Raw genomic sequence first — 27,457 nt, forward strand, 5'->3', positions numbered from 1 at the left:
TTTTCCTTGTTAGCCATGGTTGAACCACCTTCCCCGTTTTATTTTTACTCCAGTCAGGTATGTACAATTGCTGAAGTTCATGCACGTGATCTTTAAATGTTTGCCATTGTTTATCCACCGTCAACCCTTTAAGTATCCTTTGCCAGTCTATTCTAGCCAATTCACCCCTCATACCATCGAAGTTACCTTTCCTTAAGTTCAGGACTCTAGTTTCCAAATTAACTGTGTCACTCTCCATCTTAATGAAGAATTCTACCATATTATGGTCACTCTTCCCCAAGGGGCCTTGCACAACAAGATTGCTAATCAGACCCTTCTCATTACACATCACCCAGTCTAGCGTGGCCAGCTCTCTAGTTGGTTCCTCGACATTTTGTTCTAGAAAACCATCCCTAATACACTCCAGGAAATCCTCCTCCACTGCATTGCTACTAGTTTGGTTAGCCCAATCAATATGTCGATTAAAGTCACCCATGATAACTGCTGTATCTTTAGTGCACACATCCCTTATTTCTTGTTTGATGTTGTCCCCAACCTCACTACTGCTGTTTGGTGGTCTGTACACAACTCCCATTAGCGTTTTCTGCCCTTTGGTATTCCGCAGCTCCACCCATACCAATTCCACATCATCCAGGCTAATGTCCCTCCTTACTAATGCATCAATTTCCTCTTTAACCAGCAACGCCACCCCGCCTCCTTTTCCTCTCTGCCTATCCTTCCTAAATGTTGAATATCCCTAGATGTTGAGTTCCCAGCCTTGGTCACCCTGGAGCCATGTCTCCGTGATGCCAATTCCATCATATCCGTTAACTGCTGCCTGCACAGTTAGTTCGTCCACCTTATTCTGAATACTCCACGCATTGAGGCACAGAGCCTTCAGGCTTGTCCTTTTAACACGCTTCGCCCCTTTAGAATTTTTCTGTAATGTGGCACTTTTTGTTTTTTGCCTTGGGTTTCTCTGCCCTCCATTTTTACTATTCTCCTTTCTATCTTTTTCTTCTGCCTCCATTTTATTTCTCTCTGTCTCCCTGCATAGGTTCCCGTCCCCCTGCCATGTTAGTTTAGCTCCTCCCCAACAGCACTAGCAAACACTCCCCCTCGGAGATTGGTTCCGGTCCTACCCAAATGCAGAGCGTCCAGTTTGTACTGGTCCCACCTCCCCCAGAACCGGTTCCAATATCCCAGGAATTTGAATCCCTCCCTTTTGCACCACTCCTCAAGCCATCTGAGCTATCCTGTGATTCCTACTCTGACTAGCACGTGGCACTGGTAGCAATCCTGAGATTAGTACTTTTGAGGTCCTACTTTTTAATTTAGCTCCTAGCTCCATAAATTCGTCTTGTAGGATCTCATCCCGTTTTTTACCTATATCTTTCATACCTATATGCACCACGACAACTGGCTGTTCACCCTCCCTTTTCAGAATGTCCTGCAGCCGCTCCAAGACATCCTTAACCCTTGCACCAGGGAGGCAACATAACATCCTGGAGTCTCGGTTGCGGCCGCAGAAACGCCTATTTATTCCCCTTACAATTGAATCCCCTATCACTATAGCTCTCCCACTCTTTTTCCCGCCCTCCTGTGCAACTGAGCCATCCACGGTGCCATGAACTTGGCTGCTGCTGCCCTCCCCTGATGAGTCATCCCCCTCAACAGTATCCAAAGCGGTGTATCTGTTTTGCAGGGGGATGACCGCAGGGGATCCCTGCACTACCTTCCTTGCACTGCTCTTCCTGTTGGTCACCCATTTACTATCTGGCTGTGTACCCTTTACCTGTGGTAAGACCAACTCGCTAAACGTGCTATTCATGTCATTATGGAAGCATTTGAGAGTGACCAATCACCCGTCACTGCCCGGTTGATCAAAACCTGGACAAGGCAGGACCCCTTATTATCTCTAGTCAAAAGCTGTGTGCTTCACGGGAGCTGGTCCAGTGTCCCAGTGGAAATGCAGCAAGAGATAAAGCCGTTCCAGCGGCGTAAAGATGAAATGTCTATACAGGCAGACTGCCTTCTGTGGGGCAATCGAGTAGTGGTCCCCAAGAAGAGCAGAGACACCTTCATCAATGACCTCCACAGTACCCACCCAGGCATCGTAATGATCAAAGAGATAGCCAGATCCCACGTGTGCTGGCCCGGTATCGATGCGGACTTAGAGTCCTGCGTTCACAGATGTAATACATGCTCGCAATTAAGCAATGTACCCAAGGAGGTGCCGCTAAGTTTATGGTCTTGGCCCTCCAAACCATGGTTAAGGGTACACGTCGACTATGCAGGCCCTTTTTTGGGTAAAATGTTCCTTGTGGTTGTAGATGCGTACTCCAAGTGGATTGAATGTGAGATAATGTTGGCTAGCACATCTGCTGCCACTACTGAAAGTCTGCGGGCCATGTTTGCCACACACGGCCTACCCGATGTCCTGGTGAGCGACAATGGGCCATGTTTTACCAGTGCTGAGTTCAAAGAATTCATGACCCTAACGGGATCAAACATGTCACATCTGCCCCGTTTAAACTAGCGTCCAATGGTCAGGCAGTGAGAGCAGTGCAAACCATCAAGCAAGGCTTGAAGAGGGTAACTGAATGTTCACTGCAGACTTGCCTATCCTGAGTCCTGCTTAGCTACCGCACGAGACACCGCTCACTCACTGGGATCCCATCTGCTGAACTGCTCATGAAAAGAGCACTTGACAAGGCTCTCGTTAGTTCACCCTGACCTACATGAACAGGTAGAGAGCAGGCGGCTTCAATAAAGTGCATACCATGATAGCGCAAATGTGTCACACGAAATTGAAATCAATGATCCTGTATTTGTTTTAAATTATGGACAAGGTCCCAAGTGGCTTCCCGGCACTGTCGTGGCCAAAGAGGGGAGCAGGGTGTTTCGGGTCAAACTTTCAAAGGGACTCATTCACCGGAAACACTTGGACCAAATCAAACTCAGGTTCACGGATTATCCTGAGCAATCCACCTTGGACCCTACCTTTTTTGATCCCCCAACATACACACCAGTGGCAACTGGCACCACGATTGACCACGAAGCAGAAACCATCATCCACAGCAGCCCAGCAAGGCCCAACACACCAGGCAGCCCAGCAAGGCCAGTTGCACAGCAGCCCAGTGAGGGTCCAACAAATGATTCAACAACACCAGCTTTCGCACCGAGACGATCAACCAGGGCAAGAAGGGCCCCAGATCGACTCACATTGTAAATAGTTACACTATTGACTTTGGGGGAAGAGTGTTGGTTGTATATGTATACTTGTATTTACTCTGTACAGCCACCAGAGGGTTCATCCTCTGGAGTCCCAAAGGATCCCATAATCCCTTGGGAGCACAGGTATTTAAGGAGGCTTCACAGGTTGTAGAGGCACTCTGGAGACTTGCAATAAAAGACTAAGGTCACACTTTACTTTGAGCTCACAGTGTTCAGTCTGACTCTTTCTCCATACACAACAATCCCCATCCTCAATGATGGCGGAGCCTAGCATGCAAGTGCAAAGGAAAAGACTGAAGTGTTTGAAACCATCTACAGCCAGAAGTACCGAGTGAATGATCCATCTCAGTCTCCTCCTGAGATCCCCACCATCACAGAAGCCATTCTTCAGCCAATTCGATTCACTTCACGCGATATCAAGAAGTGGCTGAGTACACTGGATACAACAAAGGCTATGGGCCCCGACAACATCCAGGCTGTCGTGCTGAAGACTTGTGCTCCAGAACTAGCCGCGCTTCTAGCCAAGCCGTTCCAGTGCAGCTACAACACTGACATCTACCCAACAATGTGGAAAACTGCCCAGGTATGTCAAAGCAGGACGGCCAATTACCGCCGCATCAGTTTACTCTGAATCATCAGCAAAATGATGGAAGGTGTCGTCGACAGTGCTATCAAATGGCACTTACTCACCAATAACCTGCTCACCGATGCTCACTTTGAGTTCTGCCAGGACCACTTGGCTCCAGACCTCATTTGAGTCTTGCTCCAAAAATGGACAAGAGCTGAATTCCAGAGGTGAGGTGAGAGTGACTGTCCTTGACATCAAGGCAGCATTTGACCGAGTGCGGCATCAAGGAGCCCCAGTAAAATTGAAGTCAATGGGAATCAGGCGGATTACTCTCCACTGGCTGGAGTTATACCAAGCACAAAGGAAAATTATCCCAGCCACAGGACATTGCTGCAGGAGTTCCTCAGGGCAGTGTCTTAGGCCCAACCATCTTCAACTGCTTTATCAATGAGCTTCCCTTCATCATAAGGTCAGAAGTGGGGAGGTTTGCTGATGATTGCACAGTGTTCAGTTCCATTTGCCACTCCTCAGAAAATGAAGCAGTCCATGCCCACATACAGCAAGACCAGTATGACATTCAGGCTTGGGCTGATAAGTGACATGTAACATTCGCGCCACACAAATGCCAAGCAATGACCATCTCCAACACGCGAAAGTGAAGCCACCAGTCCTTGACATTCAATGGGATTACCATCATTGAATCCCCCACCACCATGAGGTCATGCACTTTGACAGAAAAAAATCAAAGAGCACGTTATTATTTAAATGGTGAAAAATTGCAAAGTGCTGCAATACAGTGGGACCTGGGGTACTGGTGCATGAAACATAAAAGATTAGTATGCAGGTACAGCAAGTGATCAGGAAGGCCAATGGAGTCTTGGCCTTTATTGCAAAGGGGATGGAGTATAAAAGCAGGGAGGTGTTGCTACAATTGTACAGGGCCTTGGTGAGGCCACACCTGGAGTATTGTGTACAGTTTTGGTCTCCTAACCTGAGGAAGGACATTCTTGCTATTGAGGGAGTGCAGCGAAGGTTCACCAGACTGATTCCCGGGATGGCGAGACTGACCTATCAAGAAAGACTGGATCAACTGGGCTTGTATTCACTGGAGTTCAGAAGAATGAGAGGGGACCTCATAGAAACGTTTAAAATTCTGACGGGGTTAGACAGGTTAGATGCAGGAAGAATGTTCCCAATGTTGGGGAAGTCCAGAACCAGGTGACACAGTCTAAGGATAAGGGGGAAGCCATTTAGGACCGAGATGAGGAGGAATTTCTTCACCCAGAGAGTGGTGAACCTGTGGAATTCTCTACCACAGAAAGTTGTTGAGGCCAATTCACTAAATATATTCAAAAAGGAGTTAGATGAAGTCCTTACTACTAGGGGAATCAAGGGGTATGGTGAGAAAGCAGGAATGGGGTACTGAAGTTGCATGTTCAGCCATGAACTCATTGAATGGCGGTGCAGGCTAGAAGGGCCGAATGGCCTACTCCTGCACCTATTTTCTATGTTTCTATGTTTCTATGAGGAAAGGTTGAGTAGGTTGGGCCTCTACTCATTGGAATTCAGAAGAATGAGAGGTGATCTTACTGAAACATATAAGATTATGAGGGGGCTTGACAAGGTAGATGCAGAGAGGATGTTTCCACCGATAGAGGAGACTAAAACTAGGGGGCATAATCTTAGAATAAGCGGCCGCCCGTTTAAAATTGAGATGAGGAGGAATTTCTTCTCTGAGAAGGTTGTAAATCTGTGGAATTCGCTACATCAGAGAGCTGTGGAAGCTGGGTCATTGAACAAATTTAAGAAAGAGGTAGACAGTTTCTTAACCGATAAGGGAATAAGGGGTTATGGTGAGTGGGCAGGGAAGTGGACCTAAGTCCGTGATTGGATCAGCCATGATCGTATTACAGGGGACTTTTGGCCTACTCCTGCTCCTATTTCTTATGTTCTTATCAACATCCTGGGGTTCATCATTGACCAGAAACTTAACTGGCCCAGCCACATAAATATTGTGGCAACAAGAGCAGATCAGAGGCTGTGTATTCTGTGGTGCGTTTCTTACCTCCTGACTCTCCAAAGCCTTTCCACTATCTACAAGGCACAAGTCAGGAGTGTGATGGAATATTCTCCACTTGTCTGGATGAGTGCAGCTCCAACAACACTGAAGAAGCTTGACTCCATCCAAGACAAAGCAGCCTGCATGATTGGCACCCCAACCACCACCTTCAACATTGACTTCCTCCACCACCGGCACACCTTGGCTGCTGTGTGTACCATCTATAAATGCACTGCAGCAACTCACCATGGCTTCTTCAGCAGCATCTCCCAAACCCGCAACCTCTACCACCTAAAAGGACAAAAGCAGCAAGCGCGTGGGAACACCATCACCTGCAAGTTACACACAATCCTGACTTGGAAATATATCACCGTTTCTTCATCGTCGCTGGGTCAAAATCCTGGAACTCCCTCCCTAATGATACTGTGAGAGTACCTTCACCACAAGGACTGAAGCGGTTCAAGAAGGTGGCTCACCATCACCTTCTCAAGGGTAATGAGGGATGGGCATTAAATGCTGGCCTTACCAGTGACATCCACATCCCGAAACAAATAAAAGAAAAAGTTTTGTTGCATAAACTGTTAGAATGGGGTACTGAAGTTGCATGATCAGCCATGATCATATTGAATGGTGGTGCATGCTCGAAGGGCCGAATGGCCTACTCCTGCACCTATTTTCTATGTTTCTAATCCATAATTTGAGATAAAATTAGAGCATTTAGGAATGCATGAGCTAATGAAGGACAGCTAATGTTGGATTTGTTAAATGCAAGTTGTGATTGACAAACTGAGTAGAACTTTTGAAGAGTTACTATAACTGAATTGATAAATAAAGGGAATGCAGCACATGCAGAGTATATAGATTTTCAGGAAGTGTTTGACAAAAGACTTGTTAGAAAAATTCAGGCACATGCTATAAGAGGAAATGTAGCAGCATGGATAGAGAGATGGTTGATGTACAGGAAACAAAGAGGGCAAATGAGCATTACTCAGTTTAAAGAAATGGTGTACTATTCACCAGAATGATGCTAGGGAGAGGAAACTATAGTTATGAGGTGAGATTTGAGATACTAGAACTATTTCCACTCGAGCAGAGAAGGCAAAGAAGAGATTTAATAGAAGTATTTAAAATTATGAATGCTTTTATTGGCATGAATAGGAGGACTATTTCTTCTGGTTGGGCAGTCAGTGACTGTTGGTTGTAAATGTAAAATTGCCACTAAGAGAGTGAGGATAGAAATGTATTTGTGCATCGGGTTATTTGATTATGGAGTACTTTGCCACAGGGAGTAGCAGAGGCAGCGACCACAATATTTTTTAAGAGAAAATTTTAAACAGAGGAAGATACAGGACACCAGGAGAGAGCAGGGTAGCGATTAGTTCCGGATTGCTCTGGTGCTCTGGCAATGGACTGTATGGTCGCTTGTGCTATAAATTTCTATAGTTCTGTGGTCTCTTATTGCACGTATTCAAAAACAAATACAGCTTTATTAAAGGAATGGCAGTTTAACATTTAACTATCCCAATGTATTTTGGGTAGTGTTTCAATTCCCTTTAAAACAACAATTACTAAATTCACAGCAAATAAACTAGGATGACAGTTCCATGATAGAGGAAGGCTTTGATCTCTATGCATGGATTTGAGAATGCAATGGCTCCTTTAAAAAAAAAAATGCAATTCTTCACCAACAAAGATCATCAAACATGGTGGTTTTACATTAAATTCTATGAGTAACATTGTCAATGAACGATACTGCAAACTGCTGCTAATGCATTCTGTATCTGTATCAGGATCTGTGAATTTACCTTCAATTTTGCAGTCAAAGCGAGCAGCACTGCCTTCTATAACCTCAATGTTTTTAAAGGTCTTGGAGAAATATGGCTTAAAACTTTGCCTTTCTTCGGAAACTTCCTCAAGAAGCATCTTGGCTTCATCAGCTGTGATAAGGAGACACAATAACATTTAAATGGACTATCTATTATTGGTCACCATGTGAAACCATAACACCTGCACATATTGGGCAAATGTCAATGTTGGAATAGCTGAGGCATGCATTATACTTTATACTAGTTGTCAAGAGCCTGACCTAAAAATGAAGATTATTACCGTTAATCCATATTTATTGAAACAAAATGTTCTAGTATCAATTTATATTGAAGCTTGTTCAGCTAATGTTGGCCCATTTTCCATTGGCAGGGACTTAAATTTTCAGCCAAGTGGAAATGCTAAATCTACAATACTGCCAAGTTTCTGAAGCTCACAAACTGAATCTCCAAATGGTGGCAATATGGTGCTATCAATGGAACTTGAGGAAAGGTTGTAGGCACAGTTACAATGCAGAGTTTCACTTTCAGTGTACGTAGGACAATTTAAGTCAATTTAAACTGTTGGTAAACTAATGAGAAAAAAAAGGATTAGAGGGAGTACCATACTTATCACAAGTTAATTTATTGCTACTACACAGGGAAACTTATACATATCTACATGTATAGTTTTTTCCATTTGCTAATGTTAGCAAAAAAGTCACGTGAGTGCATACATCATTTTTGTCTCTAACATAATCGAATGGTGAAAAATATACAACGCCATAATATTTTTTATTTATATTGCAATTTGAATATTTAATAAGGTTACTTTACGGCTGTAACTATTTGTAACACCAAAATTCTGATTGGTCCCCTTGGAAGACGAGACCAGATTTCTGATTGGTCCCCTTGGAGGACAAAACACACCCAGAAGTTTGTCTGTAATGTGTAATTAGATCCTGCCTGCCTGAGTAATCAAGTTCTTTGCAATGTGTAATTTGATCCATTCATTGTGACAGCCAGGCTCCAGAGCTCACAGTGCTAAAACTACTGCTTTCAGAGCGCAGATAGGGCCCACCCTCCCGGGTTAGGAGCACTCACACTGCCGAGTTCAGATAGGAAGAAGTGAGGCCATGGAGGGATTTTAACATGAAGATGACAATTTTAAAATCAAGGTGTTGGTGTACAATATTCCACCTAATTTTTTTTAACATGTTGCGTGAGACCTCCAGACAGTTGCACAGGGAAAATGGGTGAATGCAACTTACTGCTTATTAGGATACGTGCAGCAGACTTTTGGATGAGCTCAAGTTCATTGAGGGTGGAAGATGGGAGGCTGGCCAGGAGAACATTGGAATAGTCGGTTCTGGCAAATAACACATAAATGTAATGTTCTGCATGTTGTAGGACCAACACAGAATATGCTCTCAATTTTTAAAATTCATTTATTTATTGCCCATTCTTAGCTGCCTTCTTGAACCGTTGCGGTCTGGAGCGGGGGGGGGGGGGGCGGGATGGTGCAGGAGGGGGAGAATGTAGTGCATAGTGCAAGTGTAAAGAGAGTATGGTGGAAGAACGTGATCCAGGGTGAACAGAGGGTGGAAGAACATAATCTATCTTCCCATCTGGATCACGTTCTTGCTCTCAGAAATTTCCTCCTTTAGACCTGTAGCATGTTCTTCCGCCACTCCCCACTGTTCTCAACGTGCTCCCCCCCAAAAAAGTTCCTGACCTGCTCTCCCAGAATTCCTGAGCTCCCCCCATAACAAGCTCCTAACCTTCTCCCCCTTCTCTGAGCTCCTCTCTCTCCGAGCTCCTCCACCCCTGTCCATTTAGACAAAGTGTTTATCAATGATAACTGAAAATCTACTACCAGAGATAAGGAGAAAATCCACAATTACTGGAAATCTGAAATAAAAACAGAAAGTGCTAGAAATGCACAGCAGGTTATTTAACATCGGAAAAAGAAAGAAAGATTAACATTTCATGTGGAACCCTTCATCAGAACATTACTTCTTTAAAAAAAAGTAATACGTATGAAAATAATATTTTTACTAAGTGTTGAACAATTGCTCATAAAACATCTTAAAGGAGCTCAAAACAGAATCATTTGATTGGAGAAATGGATTTAACTACATTTGGCAAAAGTTAAACAATTTAAGATTTTATTTTCCTTCTAAATGTAGGCTGATCACACTGTGTTTTACCATTTTATCTCCTTCCAGCAGCATCCATCCCACCGGTGCCCCAGGACACTATTCAGTCCTCACACATTACAAATGCTGGCTGTGCCATCAGGAATACAGCTTTATAGTCACAGGCCAGATCCTTGGATCACCATGCCAGATTTGTTATTTTAAGGCAATGTTTCAATTATACAAGGAGTTCTGATGAATTACACAGCCAGTTACTGGCTAGGTATTGTATAATTTGTGGGGAAATGTAACTATTGAAATAGAGATGTAAATGGCAATCATTTTACTGATATGGCTGTGATACTGCTTTATGGTCTTAATGTACACATAGTTGAATCTTGAAGAAAATAGACTAAAAGCTGTGATTCTTATTACCTTCTGCTTCTGGCTTTTCAGCAGAACCTGGAGGACTGGCAGACATGTTTCCCAGTGAAGATTTCCTCCCACTTAGACCAGCTAGCATTGCCATAGAAGACAGCCGTCCTATTGCCCTGACTGCATGCCCTGTTTTCTGTAAATCACAGAAGAATTGAATAACGCGAAATTCTTATACAAATTCTCTAACTGTCTGAGCAAAGATAAAATGTATTACAACTAATACATTGGTGTACAGTGCATTGATTTTTAGCTTATCAAACTGTATTGTGGGGGGGCAATTTTTAATTGCCATCTGTACATTTCTAGTCTGAGAAATGGGCGGCCAGCAGTTGAAAATCGAGTGGATGGGTTCTCCATCACCCCACTGACTTGATGCAACTTTCAGGCAGGACTATAAATGGGCAAGGAGACAGTCTGACTGAAACAGGCAGGAGGAAGCTTAGATATGTAAATCAGGGTCCTACGCTAGTTGTAGGACTAGAAGCGAAGATGGTTCAGGCCTTGGATGTGATTTCAAGCCTGTTTCGGGCAGAAGTCGGAGATCAATCCTATTGGGGCTGAATTAACGGTATGAACTGCGCATGCACTGGTAGGGGCCCGCAAGTTCTGGGTTTAGACATGCACTGCGCATGCGCTGAAACTCCGAACTTGCAATCTGTCAAGAATCCTCTTGACAGATCGCACGAATCCGAAAGTAAAAGACATTCGCGGGAAAAGAGTGGGGCTATTTGCCCAACTTCTGCCCAGTGAATGGCCTTGAAATTCTTATGTCTGTTAAAAGCAAGTGTAAGGCCTGCTTTTATCAGCATATGAGTTTAAAAAATAGAAAAATAAAATTTATCACTCATTTATACATTAAAAACCCTGTCCAATAAGACAAGTTTATTTTTAGCCCCATTAACATTTTTTTTCCAAAAAATACATTTTTGTTTAAAATATTTAATTAAATGGCATTAAAATTCATTTTAAATATGTAATGTTTTTAAAAACATTTATTTCATGTGTTCGTGTGTTTTTTAAGTGATTCCCATTCATAGTTATAAGGTTCCCATACAAACGATCACCCCATAAGCATGAATGGGGATCCCTTCTTTTATTGGTCGGGCCGGCCCACGTGATCCCAGAGGTGCTTGCGAACCGCATGTGCCCCTGGGATACGTAGGCCTCCACGCAGGCCGACACAGAGGCCCAAGAGCGCGAAACTACAAGCCATCCGGACCAGCAGATAAATTTGTAGATTTTTTGCAGATTGTAAGCCTCTGACCACAATTTCTACCCCATTGTGTCTTAATAAGTAAAAAGGCAAATTACATTCATTGTTCAATTCAGAAGTATATGGCCCAGTGGATCCCTGCTAAAATTAAAGGCTTCGAATTAACATAACTTGACATTTTCAATAAAGGACATTGCTGTTAAGAGTTCCTTCTGCAACTGTCTGCAGGATTGCCCATATAGTGCATCTCTGTGGCTGTTTTGTGCAGCACATTACACAGACCATCTGGCTGGTGATTCATCAATCAATGGAGAAGGTTGAGAGAAAGAAAAGTAAATTAAGATTGAAAGAAGAACAGAAAAACCAACAGCGAAGAAATAAAGCAGAGAGAGAATTAAAAAAAACAAAATGAAACAGAAGTAAATAGGGAGACTGGCAGGAGTTTGTTTAATAATATAATATAGCAATTATATATTTCCTGAATAGATGTAAATGTGACTAGACCAATAGGAATTGGAAATAGTTTCAATAAAATCAGCAGAGATACAGAAAGATTAAGGGCAATCCTACTTGTGATGGATAGCAATGTCTTCCAATTGTCGAAAACTACATGGAAGTGCATGACTTTCATGAGGGAAATGGAAGATTAATGGGGGAGAAGGACAATTTGTTTATGACTGTAAAAGGAAAAATCTCTAAGGGTGGTATGCCTCCTAATAAGCTTTCAGTCTGAGCCATTGTGTGGCAAAATCAGACAATACATTGTGATTTTATTGCTAAGATCAGGTTTTGAATCTGGCTGAAACCAATGAGATAAAAGTATTGTCTCTCTACTGGTTATAAAAAAAAACCTACATTAAATGAGTTTGGGAGAATTTCACTCAGTGAAGGCACAAGGAAGGTGCCTATAGTAAACTCCAGGCTGTGTAGTAGGGGGGTGATATTTTGAGAAACTTTTCTGGGGTACAGTAGATTCAACTTTTCAGTGCATCTAACTGCCTATTGCCTGAGTTGGAAATGCTGATGGGCATTACAAATTGTAAATGCTTCATTCAGCAACACTAACATGTCTTGCCATAAAGGACAAGAAGTTTCTCAGATTCAATTTTTGGTTTGTGATGAGTTTGGATGCTACTTTTGGTCTGGACTCTGGAGGGGAAAAGTCTGTTCACTTATGTTTATTATCTAGTGACTTCTGATGGAAAATGACAGGTGTGGATGTCCAGTGAGGGGAAAAGCCAGCCCTATAAACACATAGGGGCCGAAATTGCCCCCGTCCGAAACCGGGAGCTGTACCCCGTTTCAATGGTGTTTGCCGCAGCTATGGTTGAGGTCGCCCCTTGAGCAAAATTCCGCTGTTGTTGTTTTTTTAAATTCGGATCCGGAAGTCCTCATAATGGAGTCGGTGACTACACGAGAGGGGTGGATACGGGCCGGTGGCAACACCTGAGGAGCGATGCGGAGTGACCGCCATGATTATGTCATTACAGTGCCATGTCACCATGACTCTCCCATTCACTTAAAGGGGAGAACCTTCGCGATTTTAAAACTTTGGCCCACTGGGCCACCAGGGAGGGTTTCAGCTGGGCTAGTGGCCTGGTACCCCAGAGGGAGTGCCAGGCTGCCTGTTGATGGCCCAGCTGAACCCAGGGGCATAATTGTCAGGCCGACATGGCAGTTGGCTAACAAAAACAAAACACATGGAGGCAGCGGCAGTACATCCTCCCCTTTAAGAGAAGCTGCACTGCCATTGCAGAAGGCCTCAGCCTCACTGGATCCCCGGGAAAAAACAGATTTTGGCACCGCCGGGCGGGTCGAAGATTTTCAGAGGGGAATTTTGCCATCGGGGGAGGGCGGGTAGATTGGCAGTGTGCACGGTGATGATGCACTTAACATGGATCGGCAGCAGCAGAGCAGTAGTGGGGGGGGAATCGGGGCACTGCTGGGAAACCTCGGAAGGGCAATTGGGCCATCGGCGGCCATTCCATGAAAAGTCGCTGGCCACTCCACTCCGCCGATTGGCGATGGTAACAGGTCTTAAGGAGAGGGGTAATTTCAGCCCCATATTGTTCAGGCTCATCATGAATAATGGTCACGTGGTTGGGCCATCAGGGGGCTGCAATACTCTACTGTATTAATTGTATTGCATCATTTAGATGAACAGCCTGAATCAGCAACTTCAGGAAGGAAGGAGAAAAAATTGAGTAAAAAAAAGTATCAAAACATACACCTTTCTGCACTTTGACTAATACTTTCTGAATTATTTCGGACAGGGAGAGTCTTTCTCAGTGACTCAGTTATTACATTTACAGTTTTTTTATTGTCAGTTGTACCTGCCATTTCCTCCTGGCCATGTACTTCTTCATTCTCTCCTTTGAAAGCTTTTTCACTGCCATGTTTTTAACATCTTTTTTCAGCCACTTGTGCTCAAGACACTGATCACAGTTCAAGCGTTGTCTAACAATGAAAGAAAGAAAGACTTGCATTTATATAGCACCTTTCACGACCATCGGATGTCTTAAAACGCTTTACTGCCAATGAAGTACTTTTGAAGTGCAGTCACTGTTATAATGTATGAACAAATATTGTAGAGTTTTAAGACATTGGGGCTAAAATTCCGGCCTCACCGGGTCTGTAGGAAGTGCGGACGGGCCCAGAGAGGTCTCGCAAAAGCCGGTTTCCGGGGCGCGATGCGCATGCACCAAAAGACAGCTTTCTGATCTGTTAAGATTTCTCTTGACAGATCCTCTGCATCCCCAGGAGAAGGACATTCGCGCGGGAGAGATTGGGCTATTTGCCCAACTCATGCCCAGCAACTGTCCTTCAAACTCTTACGCCTGGTAAAAGCAGTGGCACATAAAAATGTAATTTAAATAGACATTTTTATAGTAAAATCCCTGTCCATTAAGGTAAGTTTATTTTAAACCCTATTAAAATACATTTTTTTAAAATCCCCAAAATATCTATTTTTTCCAAAACATTTAATTAACTTTAATTTCAATTAATCTTAAATATGTGAGGTGTTTCTAAAAAACATTTATTATGTTGTGTTTCTTGTTTTAGGGGTTTATTCCCATTGATAATAATGGGAACTCGGAGAAACTGAGTTTCATTATTATCAATGAGAATACCGCAGAGTGATTGGTGAGCCAGGCCCACGTGATTCCAGCTCTTTCGTGTGTATGGGGAAGTCCTCTTCCCGTACACTATGCATGCAATGAAGGCCTCCGACCGGAATCGAAGGTGTCTCCGGGACCAGCAGGTATTTTCATAAAAAGTTTTCGGAGGCCTCCGAACAGAATTTTAGGCCCATTATCTTCATTACTTTTTGCAGCATAACTTTAATAAGTCTATTGCCAATTGAAAAAACAATTTGTTAAAATAAAAATTGAAAACCAAGATAATGCAAATGAAAAACTTTACTTCATGTCCTTTTTCAGTAGACTATCAATGAAGTCTTTGGCATCATCCGAAATTTCATTAAAAGCATCATCATCGAAGTCCCAGGTAGCAGATGTTACATTGGCTAGGGTTTCATTATCATTATCGCCCATGAATGGAGAAAGTCCACTGACCCTGGGACACAAAATGAAAATCAGACTAGATAACATTACGAAGAAGAACACTTGTCAAGATGTAATCCTTTAAAAATACTTGTTATCTTTCCTACAAATTTGTAAACTTCAATTACTTCTAATAAATGTCATGACCAAATGAAATTAAGGACAGAATTAAAAGTTGTCCCAGGACTGTTATTTACAGATTTCTACCCAAACCATATCACAAATGTACTAATGCATTTCCACTGTATTTACTGTTACAGTTTCGGTTATATATAGAGTGAGTCATCATCACAAACACACATTCTTTTCTGAGAAATTTGGTCACTGTATGAGCATGTGCACTGATCTCGGAGTAAACTCATTTTCTTAATCACAGGACAGGAGATTGCACAAACATTAAAAATGATGCTCTGTCATTATTTGTTTGACTAAAAAAAACTCCTGTATTATTACTTTCTCCTTTCCCCTTAGATCTTCCTAAAGCACACACCATTATCATTTCCCATTGCAATGACAAGCAGGCATACTTCAACTGACCACTAGAAGGTGCACAAGATCCCTGGATGACCTGTAATCTGTTTTTCACTTCCCTCCGCAGGAGGGGTACATTTTCCAGGTATTCCTCAATAAAGTTCCTGCCTATTTTTCACCATGGAGGACATTGGAAGTTGACTGTAAATTTGGGCTTTGGTCATATTTTTGTCAGTCTGAAGTATCTACCCTATATTTAACTGGGTGGAATATTTTTCTGCACAATGTCAACATGTACCAACTCAGCCATTTATTTTTTTATTAGTTCCTGGGATATGGGCATCTTTGGCTAGGCCAGCATTTATTACCCATCCTTAATTGAGAAGGTGGTGGTGAGCCACCATCCTGTACTGTTGCAGTCCTTGTGGTGAAGGTACTCCCACAGTGCTGTTGGCGAGGGAGCAATGTTCCTTTATTGTGGCCGTGCAGTGCTCTGCAACTGCAACTCCAATATAAGCACTCGCCAGCTTTTAAAGAGGAAAAATCACGCATGCGAGGTATTTTGAATAGTCCGCGCAACCCCCCTAAAATTAAAGGGAACATTGGAAGGGAGTTCCAGGATTTTGACCCAATGACGATGTAGGAAAAGCAATATATTTCCAAAGCAGGATGGTGTGTGACTTGGAGGGGAACTTGCAGGTGATGGTGTTTCCATGTGCCTGCTGCCCTTGTCCTTCTAGCTGGTAGAGGTCGCAGGTTTGAGAAGTTTCTGTCGAAGAAGCCTTGGCGAGTTGCTGCAGTGCATCTTATAGATGGTGGGTGGGTCAATCAAGCGGCTGCTTTGTCCTGAATGATGTTGAGCTTCTTGAGTGTTGTTGGAGCTGCACCCTTCCAGACAAGTGGAGAGTATTCCATCATACTCCTGACTTGTAGATGGTGGAAAGGCTTTGGGGAGTCAGGAGTTGAGTTACTCGCCGCAGAATACCCAGCCTCTGACCCGCTTTTGTAGCCACAGTATTCATATAGCTAGTCCAGTTAAGTTTCTGGTCAATGGTGACCCTCAGCATGTTCATGGTGGGGGATTGAGCGATGGTAATCCAATTGAATGTCAAGGTAAGGTGGCTCGACTCTGTCTTGTTGGAGATGGTTATTGCCTGGCATTTGCGCAATGCGAATGTTACTTGGCACTTATCAGCCAAGCCCGAATGTTGTCCAGCTCTTGCTGCATGTGGGCATGAGCCACTTCATTATCTGAGGAGGAGCTGAACACTGTGCAGTCATCAGCGAACATCGCCACTTCTTAGCTTATGATGGAGGGCAGGTCATTGATGAAGCAGCCGAAGATGGTTGGGCCTAGAACACTGCCCTGAGGAACTCTTGCATGATTGGCCTCCAACAACCACCTCCCGTTGTGCTAGGTATGACTCCAGCCAGCAGAGAATAATCCACCTGATTCCCATTGACTTCAATTTTACTAGGGCTCCTTGATGACGCACTTGGTCAAATGCTGCCTTGATGTCAAGGGCAGTCACTCTGACCACACCTCTGGAATTCAGCTCTTTTGTCCATGTTTGGAGCAAGGCTGTAATGAGGTCTGGAGCTGAGTGGTCCTGGCAGAATCCAAACTGAGCATCAGTGAGCAGGTTACTGGCGAGTAAATGCCACTTAATAGCACTGTCGATGACACCTTCCATTACTTTGCTGATGATTGAGAGTAGGCTGATGGGGCAGTAATTGGCTGGATTGGATTTGTCCTGCTTTTTGTGGACAGGATATACCTGGGCAGTTTTCCACATTGTTGGGTGGATGCCAGTGTTGTAGCTGTACTGGAACAGGTTGGCTAGAGATGAGACTAGTTCTGGAGCACAAGCCTTCAGCACTCAGCCGGGATGTTGTCGGGGTCCATAGCCTTTGCTGTATCCAGTACGCTCAGCCGTTTCTTGATATCACGTGGAGTGAATCGAATTGGCTGAAGACTGGCTTCTGTGATGGTGGGAGCCTCAGGAGGAGGCTGTTATCATCAGTCGGCACTTCTGGTTGAAGATTATTGAGGAAGAAAAAGGTTTTAATTTAATGAAGAGGCATGAAATTGCTAAATGTGGAATTTACCTCACTGCTAGTATGTTCTTGTCATTTTTCAACATGCTTTGCTTGGGCTACTGCTTTGATTGATCTCTCCGAGGAGAAGCACAGATTCAAAGGGTTCAGTGATAGAGGAGGGGGTAAGTAGAATGAGATAGATAGTTAAGATCCAGAATGAATTACTGTTTTTTTTTTGAAGGCAGCAGAAGTGTTATAATGGGAATATGTGAATTATTTGCTACAGATGTGAGCACTATGTCATAGATTTATAGAATGTCACAGCACAGAAATAAGCTATTTGACACAAGTCTTCACCAATGTTTTTCTCACCTAATCTATTCCCACTTTTCTTCTTAATCCCATACCTTTAACACCTTTTTCAAGGAACTATATAATTATTTAAAAAAAAAATCATGGACTCTGCTTCAACAAAGATTTACGGTAGGGAATTTGACATTCTACCCAGCTTTTGTGTAAAGACTTTTTTTCTAAACGTCCCTTTACGTCTTTTTGTGATTAGCTTAAATTTATCTAATTTATTTGTCTCTGATCAATGCAAGTAATCTGTCACTATTTATCCCGTCATAAACCTTCATTAACTTAATATCTCTATCAGGTCATCCCATAATCTTTTCAGCTCTGGTGAAAAAAAACATCAATTTGATCAGTGACAAATATAATAAATGGGATAAACAGCAGGCACCAATGCCAGCTATATCAGAATATTTTATGCCACTCCTGAATCTGGGAAGAACATTAGGTTTGTGGCCACGCCGACTTGTTTTGTAAAAATCATTTAACCACAATCATCGGCCATACTTTGGGCCCAAGTTTCCACCCCCCGTAAAAACAGCACACCTCCATGAGGTGCGCCGACTTTCTAGAATAAAAAGGTAAAGTTACCTTCTAATTCTCCACTCTCCTCAGGACGTCTTTGGCCCCGGCGAAGTGCAACACAAGGGGGGGCGGAGCAAGCTCCCGGTGCTGAAAACAGTGCCGGGACCTCTGCACATGTGTGCTAGAGTGTGCGCGCATGTGCAGTAGCTCCTCGCCCCCGAATCTCTGCGGGCTGTGTGGGAGGGGCCCAAAGCACGCCGCCCCTAGCCCTGGCCGAATGGGCTCCCCGGGCATTGAAGATGTGCTTAAATAGTTATCGGGACTCGGGCTTCCTAGAAACACCCACACCGATTATCGCTGGGATGATCTGATTAACTGGGAGCCCAGAAAGCAACGTCCGCCTGAGATTTCTGGGAGGGAAAATGCTGGTTTCATTGACAGACCGACTGACAAATCACCCGATGGGAAGTAAGTTGGAGGGAGAGCCCACTCACTTGATGTGGTCGGGAGTTACACAAGCCCATGTTTGGAGTCAGTCTGTGCTCCGTTCAGAAGATGGACGCTCCGGTCACGGATGCTTTAACAGTGACCAAAGATCAGTAACAGGGCAGAAAACTCGCACACAACTCCCGTTGACAGACGCAGCTTGCCCCATTTAACAAGACTATATTCTGGCTGTGAGAAAACACTCCAGATAAGTGGCTGATACGGACTCATGACTGAAAAGCTCAGATGTGGGACCTGCCAGATATTGACGACTCTGAGCTGGACTTGGGATCCACGTCTTTGAACATTCTCTGACAACCACAGTTTTCGGCAAAGTAAGGAGATGACACTTCAAGACCGACCTGCGCATCCGTGGGGAGTGTGCCTAGACTGGGGAGAAACGCCCTGCTTTTATTCCGGACTGATTGGAATTCTAAAAGTAGAATCTTGCAATCTGGAAGCACCAAATTAATAAACACCTAAATTAATAAGCATCTAGGTACAAAATACGCCAATTCCGGTGCGTGCGCCAGTCGGCAAGGTAGGACTTCTAATTTTTATTACTTGATTTAATGTTCATTTATTGTTATTTAAAAATTATGATGGTTTCTATGCATCTTTATGGTTAAAAGTGAAGTGTTTAATGCTTTGTAAAATCCCCTAACTCCCCTCTAACTTCCCTTCCCTCCCTATCTCTTGCTACTTGCGCCTAATTTATAAAGTGTAGGAAAGGTTTTTCTGAGCGTACAAAAATCGACACTTACTCCGTTCTAAGTTAGTTTGGAGTAACTTTTCGCTGCCTAAACTTGCAAAACAGGTGTAAGTGGCTGGTAACGCCCCCTTTTGAAAAAAAACTGTACTAAAACAAAACAATTTTAACTAACTAGAACTGGAGCAAACTAAATACGATAATTGCGATTTCTAAGATACTCCATACTAAACTAGTTGCTCCAAAAAAATAGGAGCAACTCGAGCCGAAACTTGGGCCCATTATACTGTGAAACTTTAATCAAGGACTTTAAAAAAAATTAGCATCCTTCAGAAACATAGAAACATGGAAAATAGGTGCAGGAGTAGGCCATTCAGCCCTTCGAGCCTGCACCATCATTCAATATGATCATGGCTGATCATGCAACTTTAGTACCCCATTTCTGCTTTCTCTCCATACCCCTTGATCAGTTTAGCCATAAGGGCCACATCTAACTCCATTTTGAATATATTTAACGAACTGGCCTCAACAACTTTCTGTGGTAGAGAATTGCACAGGTTCACAATTCTCTGAGTGAAGAAGTTTCTCCTCATCTAGGTCCTAAATGGCTTACCCCTTATCCTTAGACTGTGACCCCTGGTTCTAGACTTCCCCAACATCGGGACCATTCTTCCTGCATCTAACCTGTCCCGTCCCATCAGAATTTTATATGTTTCTATGAGATCCCCTCATTCCAAAATACACTTAGAGAGAGCATTTTACATTAATTATTTTCTGAATGATGAGTTATTAGTCATTACTCATTTTTGGAAACTGTAACCAGCTATCAGAAACCATTTCAACAATTAGAAATAGTTCAAAAAGGGATGGATTTTTGGGAATACTTATAGCAACTCAATTTGTTGCAATTCAGGATTCTATACTGTCGGCCAGAATCCAGATTAAAAATAGATAAAATATTTGTGATCTAAAACCTTTATAACAATATCGCACTCACTTGTTTTTATCACAAGATAGAAATAGATGAGGAATAACGTCCTAGCTCATCCATCTAGAATGCCCCTACAGATCCTTCATCACAGTAGCCAATTATTTGTTAAATGATTCCATGGTTTCTACCTCCAGTATTCTATCCAGAAGATCATTCCATATGTGCATCACTCTTTGTGTGAAGAACATCCTAACAGTGTTAATTGGCCTTTTATTATTTTGAACCTGTGATCCCTTGTCCAACTGTCAGTTTGAAGTAATATCTCAGATCTACCTTGACTATACAGTTTACTATCTTGTGTACCCGAGCACCTATCAGTCGCTTAATTTCAAGGGTGAAAAGGCAAATTTCTCCAGTCTTTTGTCATTGCTCAGTCCTCCAATGCTAGGAATCAGTCATGCGGCTCTTTTTTGAGCTGTCTCCAGGTTTAAATATCCCCCTTGGTGACCAGAAATGGCTGCAGTGCTCAGGGTGTGGTCTGACCAGAGCACTCTACAGGTTGAGCACAATGTCCTGTGGCTTGTACTCAATATGCTTCAACTTTAAAAGCCCTAGCTATCTTTGCAATACAGTCTACTCCTGATAACTCAAAAGTAATTTTTGCACTAAACCTCTGAATTATCCAATAAGTTAAATTAAGCAACATAAGCAGTACATCAAAGTGGGAACTTAATGCTAAAAATGTGAATCATCAGATAATTTAAATTAAGCAAATCAGAGATGTATTAGGAAAAATAGTTGATTCTCTGTTGAATCTCTTGTCTCAGGCATATTTCTTTAGTTAACCGAAGACTTTGGTCAATATTAAACTTTTTAATTTCTGTAGTTGGCTACTGGCGTTGAGTCCAGAATACAAACAACTATGTGTTGTGGTTCTCGTTCTATAAATACTTCCCAACTGCATGCTGACTTTGGGTGTTTAATTTTAAAATCTACTTGCTTTTAGTACAATGTTTGAACAAGAGAAGTAAACCGGTGTCCCTGCTGATGAGAGTAGCAAATGTACTGCATTGGAATGTGATGAACACATTGTATAATAACACTAAACTGTTTATTGCTTTACCAAACTAAACAAAATAATTGTTTAGTTTACAGCACCACAGGGAAATACTCATTTTTACTCAGCACATTGCTTCCAAATTTACTTCATAGGAGTCATTATTGTTGCTGTTGTTGCAGCTTTTGCTTTGCATGTGTTAGATTGCATGATTTTCCCAGAAAACAATAGTTTGTTTCCAGTTGCTTATTCAGTACACATGAAGATGTAATATAATACTTTCTCAAAACTATAAGCATGTACATTAATTTATTTCCTTTTTACTTTAATTTAGAATACACCGAGAATCACTGAAATCTCTCTGGGGAGTTCAAGTGTATAATCTCTAAATGAAAGGGTTACCATTCCTTTTTATTTTATTTGTTCCAGGATGTGGGTGTCCCTAGCAAGGCCAGCATTTATTGGCCAACCCTAATTGTCCTTGAGAAAGTGATGGTGAGCCTTCTTGAACTGCTGCAGTCCTTGTGCTGGAGGTACTCCCATAGAGCTGTTAGGGAGGGAGTGCCAGGATTTTGCAATGATGAAGGAAAGGTGATATATTTCCAAGTTAGAATGGTGTGTAACTTGAAGGGGAACTTGCAGACGATAGTGTACCCTCACACCTGCTGCCCTTATCCTCCTAGGTGGTAGCGGTCGCAGGTTTGGGAGGTTTTGTCGAAGAAGCTGTGGCGAGTTGCTGCAGTGCATCTTATAGATGGCACACATTGCAGCCATGGTGCACCAGTGGTGGAGGGACTGAATGTTTAAGGTGGTGGATGGGGTGCCAGTCAAGCAGGCTGCTTTGTCCTGGATGGAGTTGAGCTGCTTCAGTGTTGTTGAAGCTACACTCATCCAGGCAAGTGCAGAGTATTCCATCACACTCCTGACTTGTGCCTAGTAGATGGTGGAAAGGCTTTGAGGAGTCAGGAGGTGAGACACTTGCCACAGAATACCCAGCCTCTGACCTGTTCTTGTTGCCACAGTATTTATGTGGCTGGTCCAGTTAAGTTTCTGGTCAATGGTGACCCCCAGAATGTTGATGATGGAGAATTGGGTGAAAGTAATGACATTGAATATCAAGAGGAGGTGGTTAGACTCTTGTTTGTTGGTCATCACCTGGCATTTGTGTGGCGCGAATGTTACTTGCCACTTATCAGCCCAAGCCTGAATGTCGCCCAAGTCTTGTTGCATGTGGGCATGGACTGCTTCATTATCTGAGCAGTTATGAATGGACTGCTTCATTATCTGAGCAGTTGTGAATGGAACACTATGTAATCATCAGCGAACATCCTCACTTATGACCTTATCATGGAAGGAAGGTCATTGATGAAGCAGCTGAAGATGATTGGGCATAGGACACTGCCCTGCAGTGATGTCCTGGGGGTTAAGATGATTTGTGCTAGGTGTGACTCAAGCCAATGGAGAGTTTTCCCCCTGATTTCCACTGACTTCAATTTTACTAGGGCTCCTTGATGCCACACTCGGTCAAATGCTGCCTTGATGTCAAGGGCAGTCACTCTCACCTCACTTCTGGAATTCAGCTCTTTTGTTTGGATCAAGGCTGTAATGAGGTCTGGAGCTGAGTGGCTCTGGTGGAACCCAAACTGAGCATCAGTGAGCAGGTTATTGCTGAGTAAGTGCCACTTAATAACACTCTCGATGACACCTTCCATCACTTTGCTGATGATTGAGAGTAGACTAATGGGTGGTAATTGGCTGGATTGGATTTATCCTGTTTTTTGTGCACAGGACATACCTGGTCAGTTCTCCACATTGTCAGGTAGAATCCAGCTAGAGGCGAGGCTAGTTCTGGAGCACAAGTCTTGAGCACGACAAGCCTGGATGTTGTCAGGGCCCATAGCCTTTGCTGTATCCAGTGTGCTCAGCCATTTCTTGATATCAAATTGGTTGAAGACTGGCTTCTGTGATGGTGAGGACCTCAGGAGGACACTGAGATGGATCATCCACTTGGCACTTCTGGCTGAAGAAGGTTGCACACACCTCAGCCTTGTCTTTTGCACTTGCGTGCTGGGCTCCACCATCATTGAGGATGGGGCTAGTGATGGAGCCTCCTCCTCCCCTTAGTTCTTTAATGGTCCACCTCCATTCACAACTGGATGTGGCAGGACTGCAGAGCTTTGATCTGATCCGTTGATAGTGGGATCGCTTAGCTCTGTCTATAGCATGCTGCTTCCGCTGTTTAGCATGCATGTAGTCCTGTGTTGCAGCTTCCCCAGGTTGGTACCTTATTGTTAGTTACGCATGATGCTGTACCTGGCATGCTCTTCTGCACTCCTCATTGAACCAGGGTTGGTCCCCTGGCTTGATGGTAATGGTAGAGTGAGGGGTTAGCCAGGCCATGAGGGTACAGATTCCACAGACCTTCTCATCTAATTCAATAGTTCAATTAACACTATAAAGCTTTTAAAGTAAGTTGTTTTTAAACCGAATAAACCATGTCCAATGTAACCTAGCACTATAATGTTAAAAGAGTTGCAAAAATTTATGGCATTAAAAATTGATTTTCCACAAAACAAGCTCTTAGCACAGTTAACCTGCTTTTGCTTTATCAGGTCCATTAAATCTGCTTCGACACAGAGTAAAAACTTGGAATGGGCACGACACTCCTTTTATATCCTTTTAAAGTTAAGAACTGGTAGGAGTGGATCTACTTACTATGGAAACAATTTTCCATCCGGAATGCAAAAATAAACTGATTTATCTTCAGACTGTCAAAGGAGCAGCTGGCACTGGGAGCAAGCCATCAGCTCCTTACTACAGCACTCTGAATTCTTACAATTTGAGTTTGTTTTAGAATAATCTTAAGTTTATTATCAACTTCAATTCTATTTACACGATTTCCCTTTATCTTAGCTCTTACACCCATTTAATTAATTCTGGCTCTTTTTCAAACAAAAGATCATAAACACTGTGCTTTTTGGGAGATTAAAAATATATCAAATACACTTATAAACATCATTTCCTTTTGGTTAAAGCTTGCCAAGATATTTTTCAAACTCATCTGATCATGCCAAAGATTATAAACGCTTCTCAGTTTTAAATGTAGACTATACTAGTTTTGTGTTCAGTTTTGGTCTCCTAATCTGAGGAAGGACGTTCTTGCTATTGAGGGAGTGCAGCGAAGGTTCACCAGACTGATTCCAGGGATGGCTGGACTGTCATATGAGGAGAGACTGGATCAACTGGACCTTTATTCACTGGAGTTTAGAAGGATGAGAGGGGATCTCATAGAAACGTATAAGATTCTGACGGGACTGGACAGGTTAGATGCGGGAAGAATGTTCCCGATGTTGGGGAAGTCCAGAACCAGGGGACATAGTCTCAGGATAAGGGGTAGGCCATTTAGGACTGAGATGAGGAGAAACTTCTTCACTCAGAGAGTTGTTAACCTGTAGAATTTCCTGCCACAGAGAGTTGTTGATGCCAGTTCATTAGATATATTCAAGACGGAGTTAGATATGGCCCTTACGGCTAAGGGGATCAAGGGGTATGAAGAGAAAGCAGGAAAGGGGTACTGAGGGAATGATCAGCCATGATCTTATTGAATGGTGGTGCAGGCTCGAAGGGCTGAATGGCCTACTCCTGCACCTATTTTCTATATTTCTATGTACTCCACATAATTTTTGATGCATAGAGTATAACATTAATTTCCCATATTTTAATGTTTTGTTACTTGTACAAGCATTACTTTATTATATAATTCATATAAAAAGTATTTTCTTTTTCTACTTGTGCCATGGGTAGACCAATATGGAACTTATGACTGGAACAGATCACCGTTGTTCAAAATCTAACATCACCATAAATTGGTGGCCATTACTGAACTGAAATGTTTACCTTTTCTACTGCAACACACATTCTGGACTTAGAGAAAGTCAATAATATATATGGCTTAGCTGCGAGTTGTTATAGCATTCCCCTGCTCAAGATAAATGTAATCAGTATTTATCCTTTCTCCGGCTTAGAGAACAGATGAAAGGACCACAACTTCTAATGCTATCTTGCCCAGCCAAAATAAGGAGATTTTACTGCAAGGCAAGGTAGGGCAAGGCAAGAGAATTGTCAGCGTTATCCTAATGAAAAAATCCATCTTCAGCACGAAGCTTAAAATGGCCAAGAGACATTGGCTCAGAATTTGCTGGGAAAATACAGGGAGTTTATTGTGTTCGCCGTTATTAGTGTGTAAATAACCCAGCAATTTGTGGCGAGGAACAGATATGCCGTGAGTTGTGAATCACCACAGGTTGCTGGACAATTTGTGCTGCTCCACCCTTAGCCTCCCAATGAGTTTCAAGGAATTGCTGCATTTGCGCAGTTAAAATGAATTAAACTCACTGCAGAAAGTTAGTTTTGTACTTAACAATGTAAGGACCTTTTTAATGACGAGATTTAATGCAATGCCATTAAACCTCTCTGGCTCAAAAAGGGAACAACTGAAACTGTGGCGTTTCATTCCTGCAGGTGGTAAAGTGTTCTTAGAGATGTTTAAAATTTAAAACTTAAAATTAAAAAAATCTTACTTTTCCTTTCTTTTTTTACTCTCTCTTAGTCCAATCTTTCCCTCTTCGTTTCTCTTTCTGTACCTTATTTGACTCTAATTCACCCTCTTTCCTTCTCTGTTATTCCTCTGCTTCTTTATCTTTAAATCTCATTGGTTAAGGAGATCTACTGTCGCTCCATTGTTCACCAAGGTCCCAGATGCCCCATTGACCTTGCCACGCCGTTATCAGCTCGGATGTCCAGCAATTTGTGGCGCAAAATATTTTCGAGATGAAGGCTAAGGAAAAAAATCTAACAACCTAGGCACGCCGCAAAATGCCCCGCCCCAGCAAGTTCTGGGCCATTAAAGCTTCATACGTTTAATAGATGGATACAAGCGCTGCATTGGCAGTTGAAGTGGGAACTTCAGCAACAGGAAAATCATAACTTAAGCTTTAAATAAGTTTATATTTATAAAATACAAACTGTTTATATTATTATTATGGCAAAGATTGTATTGAATTTTGTTACAATTCTGGGTATTTTTAGAACCATTTTTTCTCTCAATGGTTCAACGATAAGCTAAGCTGTATCTTCTCAGTAATCTATCATTATAAAGTTGTGTAACCCAAGAATGAATAATTTCACTCTTCAATTATCTGCTTATTTGAATAAACATAGACTTGCACTGTACATGTACTTCGCAAGTATGGATACTTAATCAGACTGAAGAACTAATTTTGTTTGCAATAAAACAATTATGAGGCAAAATGTACACAAATATTAATTGTACAATCTATAAATGAACATAATCAAGAAAAGTCAATAATTGGTCAATTACATGGGATATGCGGCACAGAAACAGGTCATTCGGCCCAACCAGTCCATGCCGGCATTTATGGTCCCACTCGAGCCTCCTCCCGTCTTTCCTCATCTAAATCTATCTGCATAACCCTCTATTCCCATCTCCCTCATATGCTTGTCTAGCCTCCCTTGAAATGAATCTATACTATTTGCTTCAACAACTCCCTGTGGTAGCGAGTTCTACATTCTCACCATTCTTTGGGTAAAGAAGTTTCTCCTGAATTCCCTATTGGATTTTTTGGTGACTATCTTATATTGATGGCCTCTAGTTATGCTCTTCCGCACAAGTGGAAACATTCTCTCTGTAACCACTCTATCAAAACCTTTCATAATTTTAAAGACCTATATTAGGTCACCCCTCAGCCTTCTTTTTTCAAGAGAAAAGAGACCCAGCTTGTTCATCCTTTCCTAATATGTATACCCTCGCATTTCTGGTATCATCCTTGTAAATCTTCTCTGTACCCTCTCCAGTGCCTCCAAATCC

At 42.6% G+C, this 27,457-nt stretch overlaps 1 protein-coding gene across 5 annotated transcripts in view; it reads right to left on the bottom strand.

Moving 5' to 3' along the window:
• mylka (myosin, light chain kinase a) overlaps window positions 1–27,457 on the bottom strand; it is a 579,206-nt gene that overhangs the window by 7,795 nt on the left and 543,954 nt on the right. For 3 of the 5 annotated variants that reach the window (XM_070875645.1, XM_070875646.1, XM_070875644.1), the window contains 4 exons: window positions 14,858–15,010; window positions 13,768–13,891; window positions 10,219–10,354; window positions 7,649–7,780 (listed from right to left, as the gene is read on the bottom strand). In XM_070875645.1, coding sequence (XP_070731746.1) covers window positions 7,649–7,780; window positions 10,219–10,354; window positions 13,768–13,891; window positions 14,858–15,010 — 545 coding nt within the window. Of the gene's footprint in view, window positions 1–7,648; window positions 7,781–10,218; window positions 10,355–13,767; window positions 13,892–14,857; window positions 15,011–27,457 lie in introns of those variants that run through there. The other 2 variants (XM_070875648.1, XM_070875647.1) reach the window with 2 other exon arrangements.

This window comes from Pristiophorus japonicus, chromosome 3, assembly GCF_044704955.1.
Source record: "Pristiophorus japonicus isolate sPriJap1 chromosome 3, sPriJap1.hap1, whole genome shotgun sequence".
Classification (NCBI taxonomy): Eukaryota; Metazoa; Chordata; class Chondrichthyes; family Pristiophoridae; genus Pristiophorus; species Pristiophorus japonicus.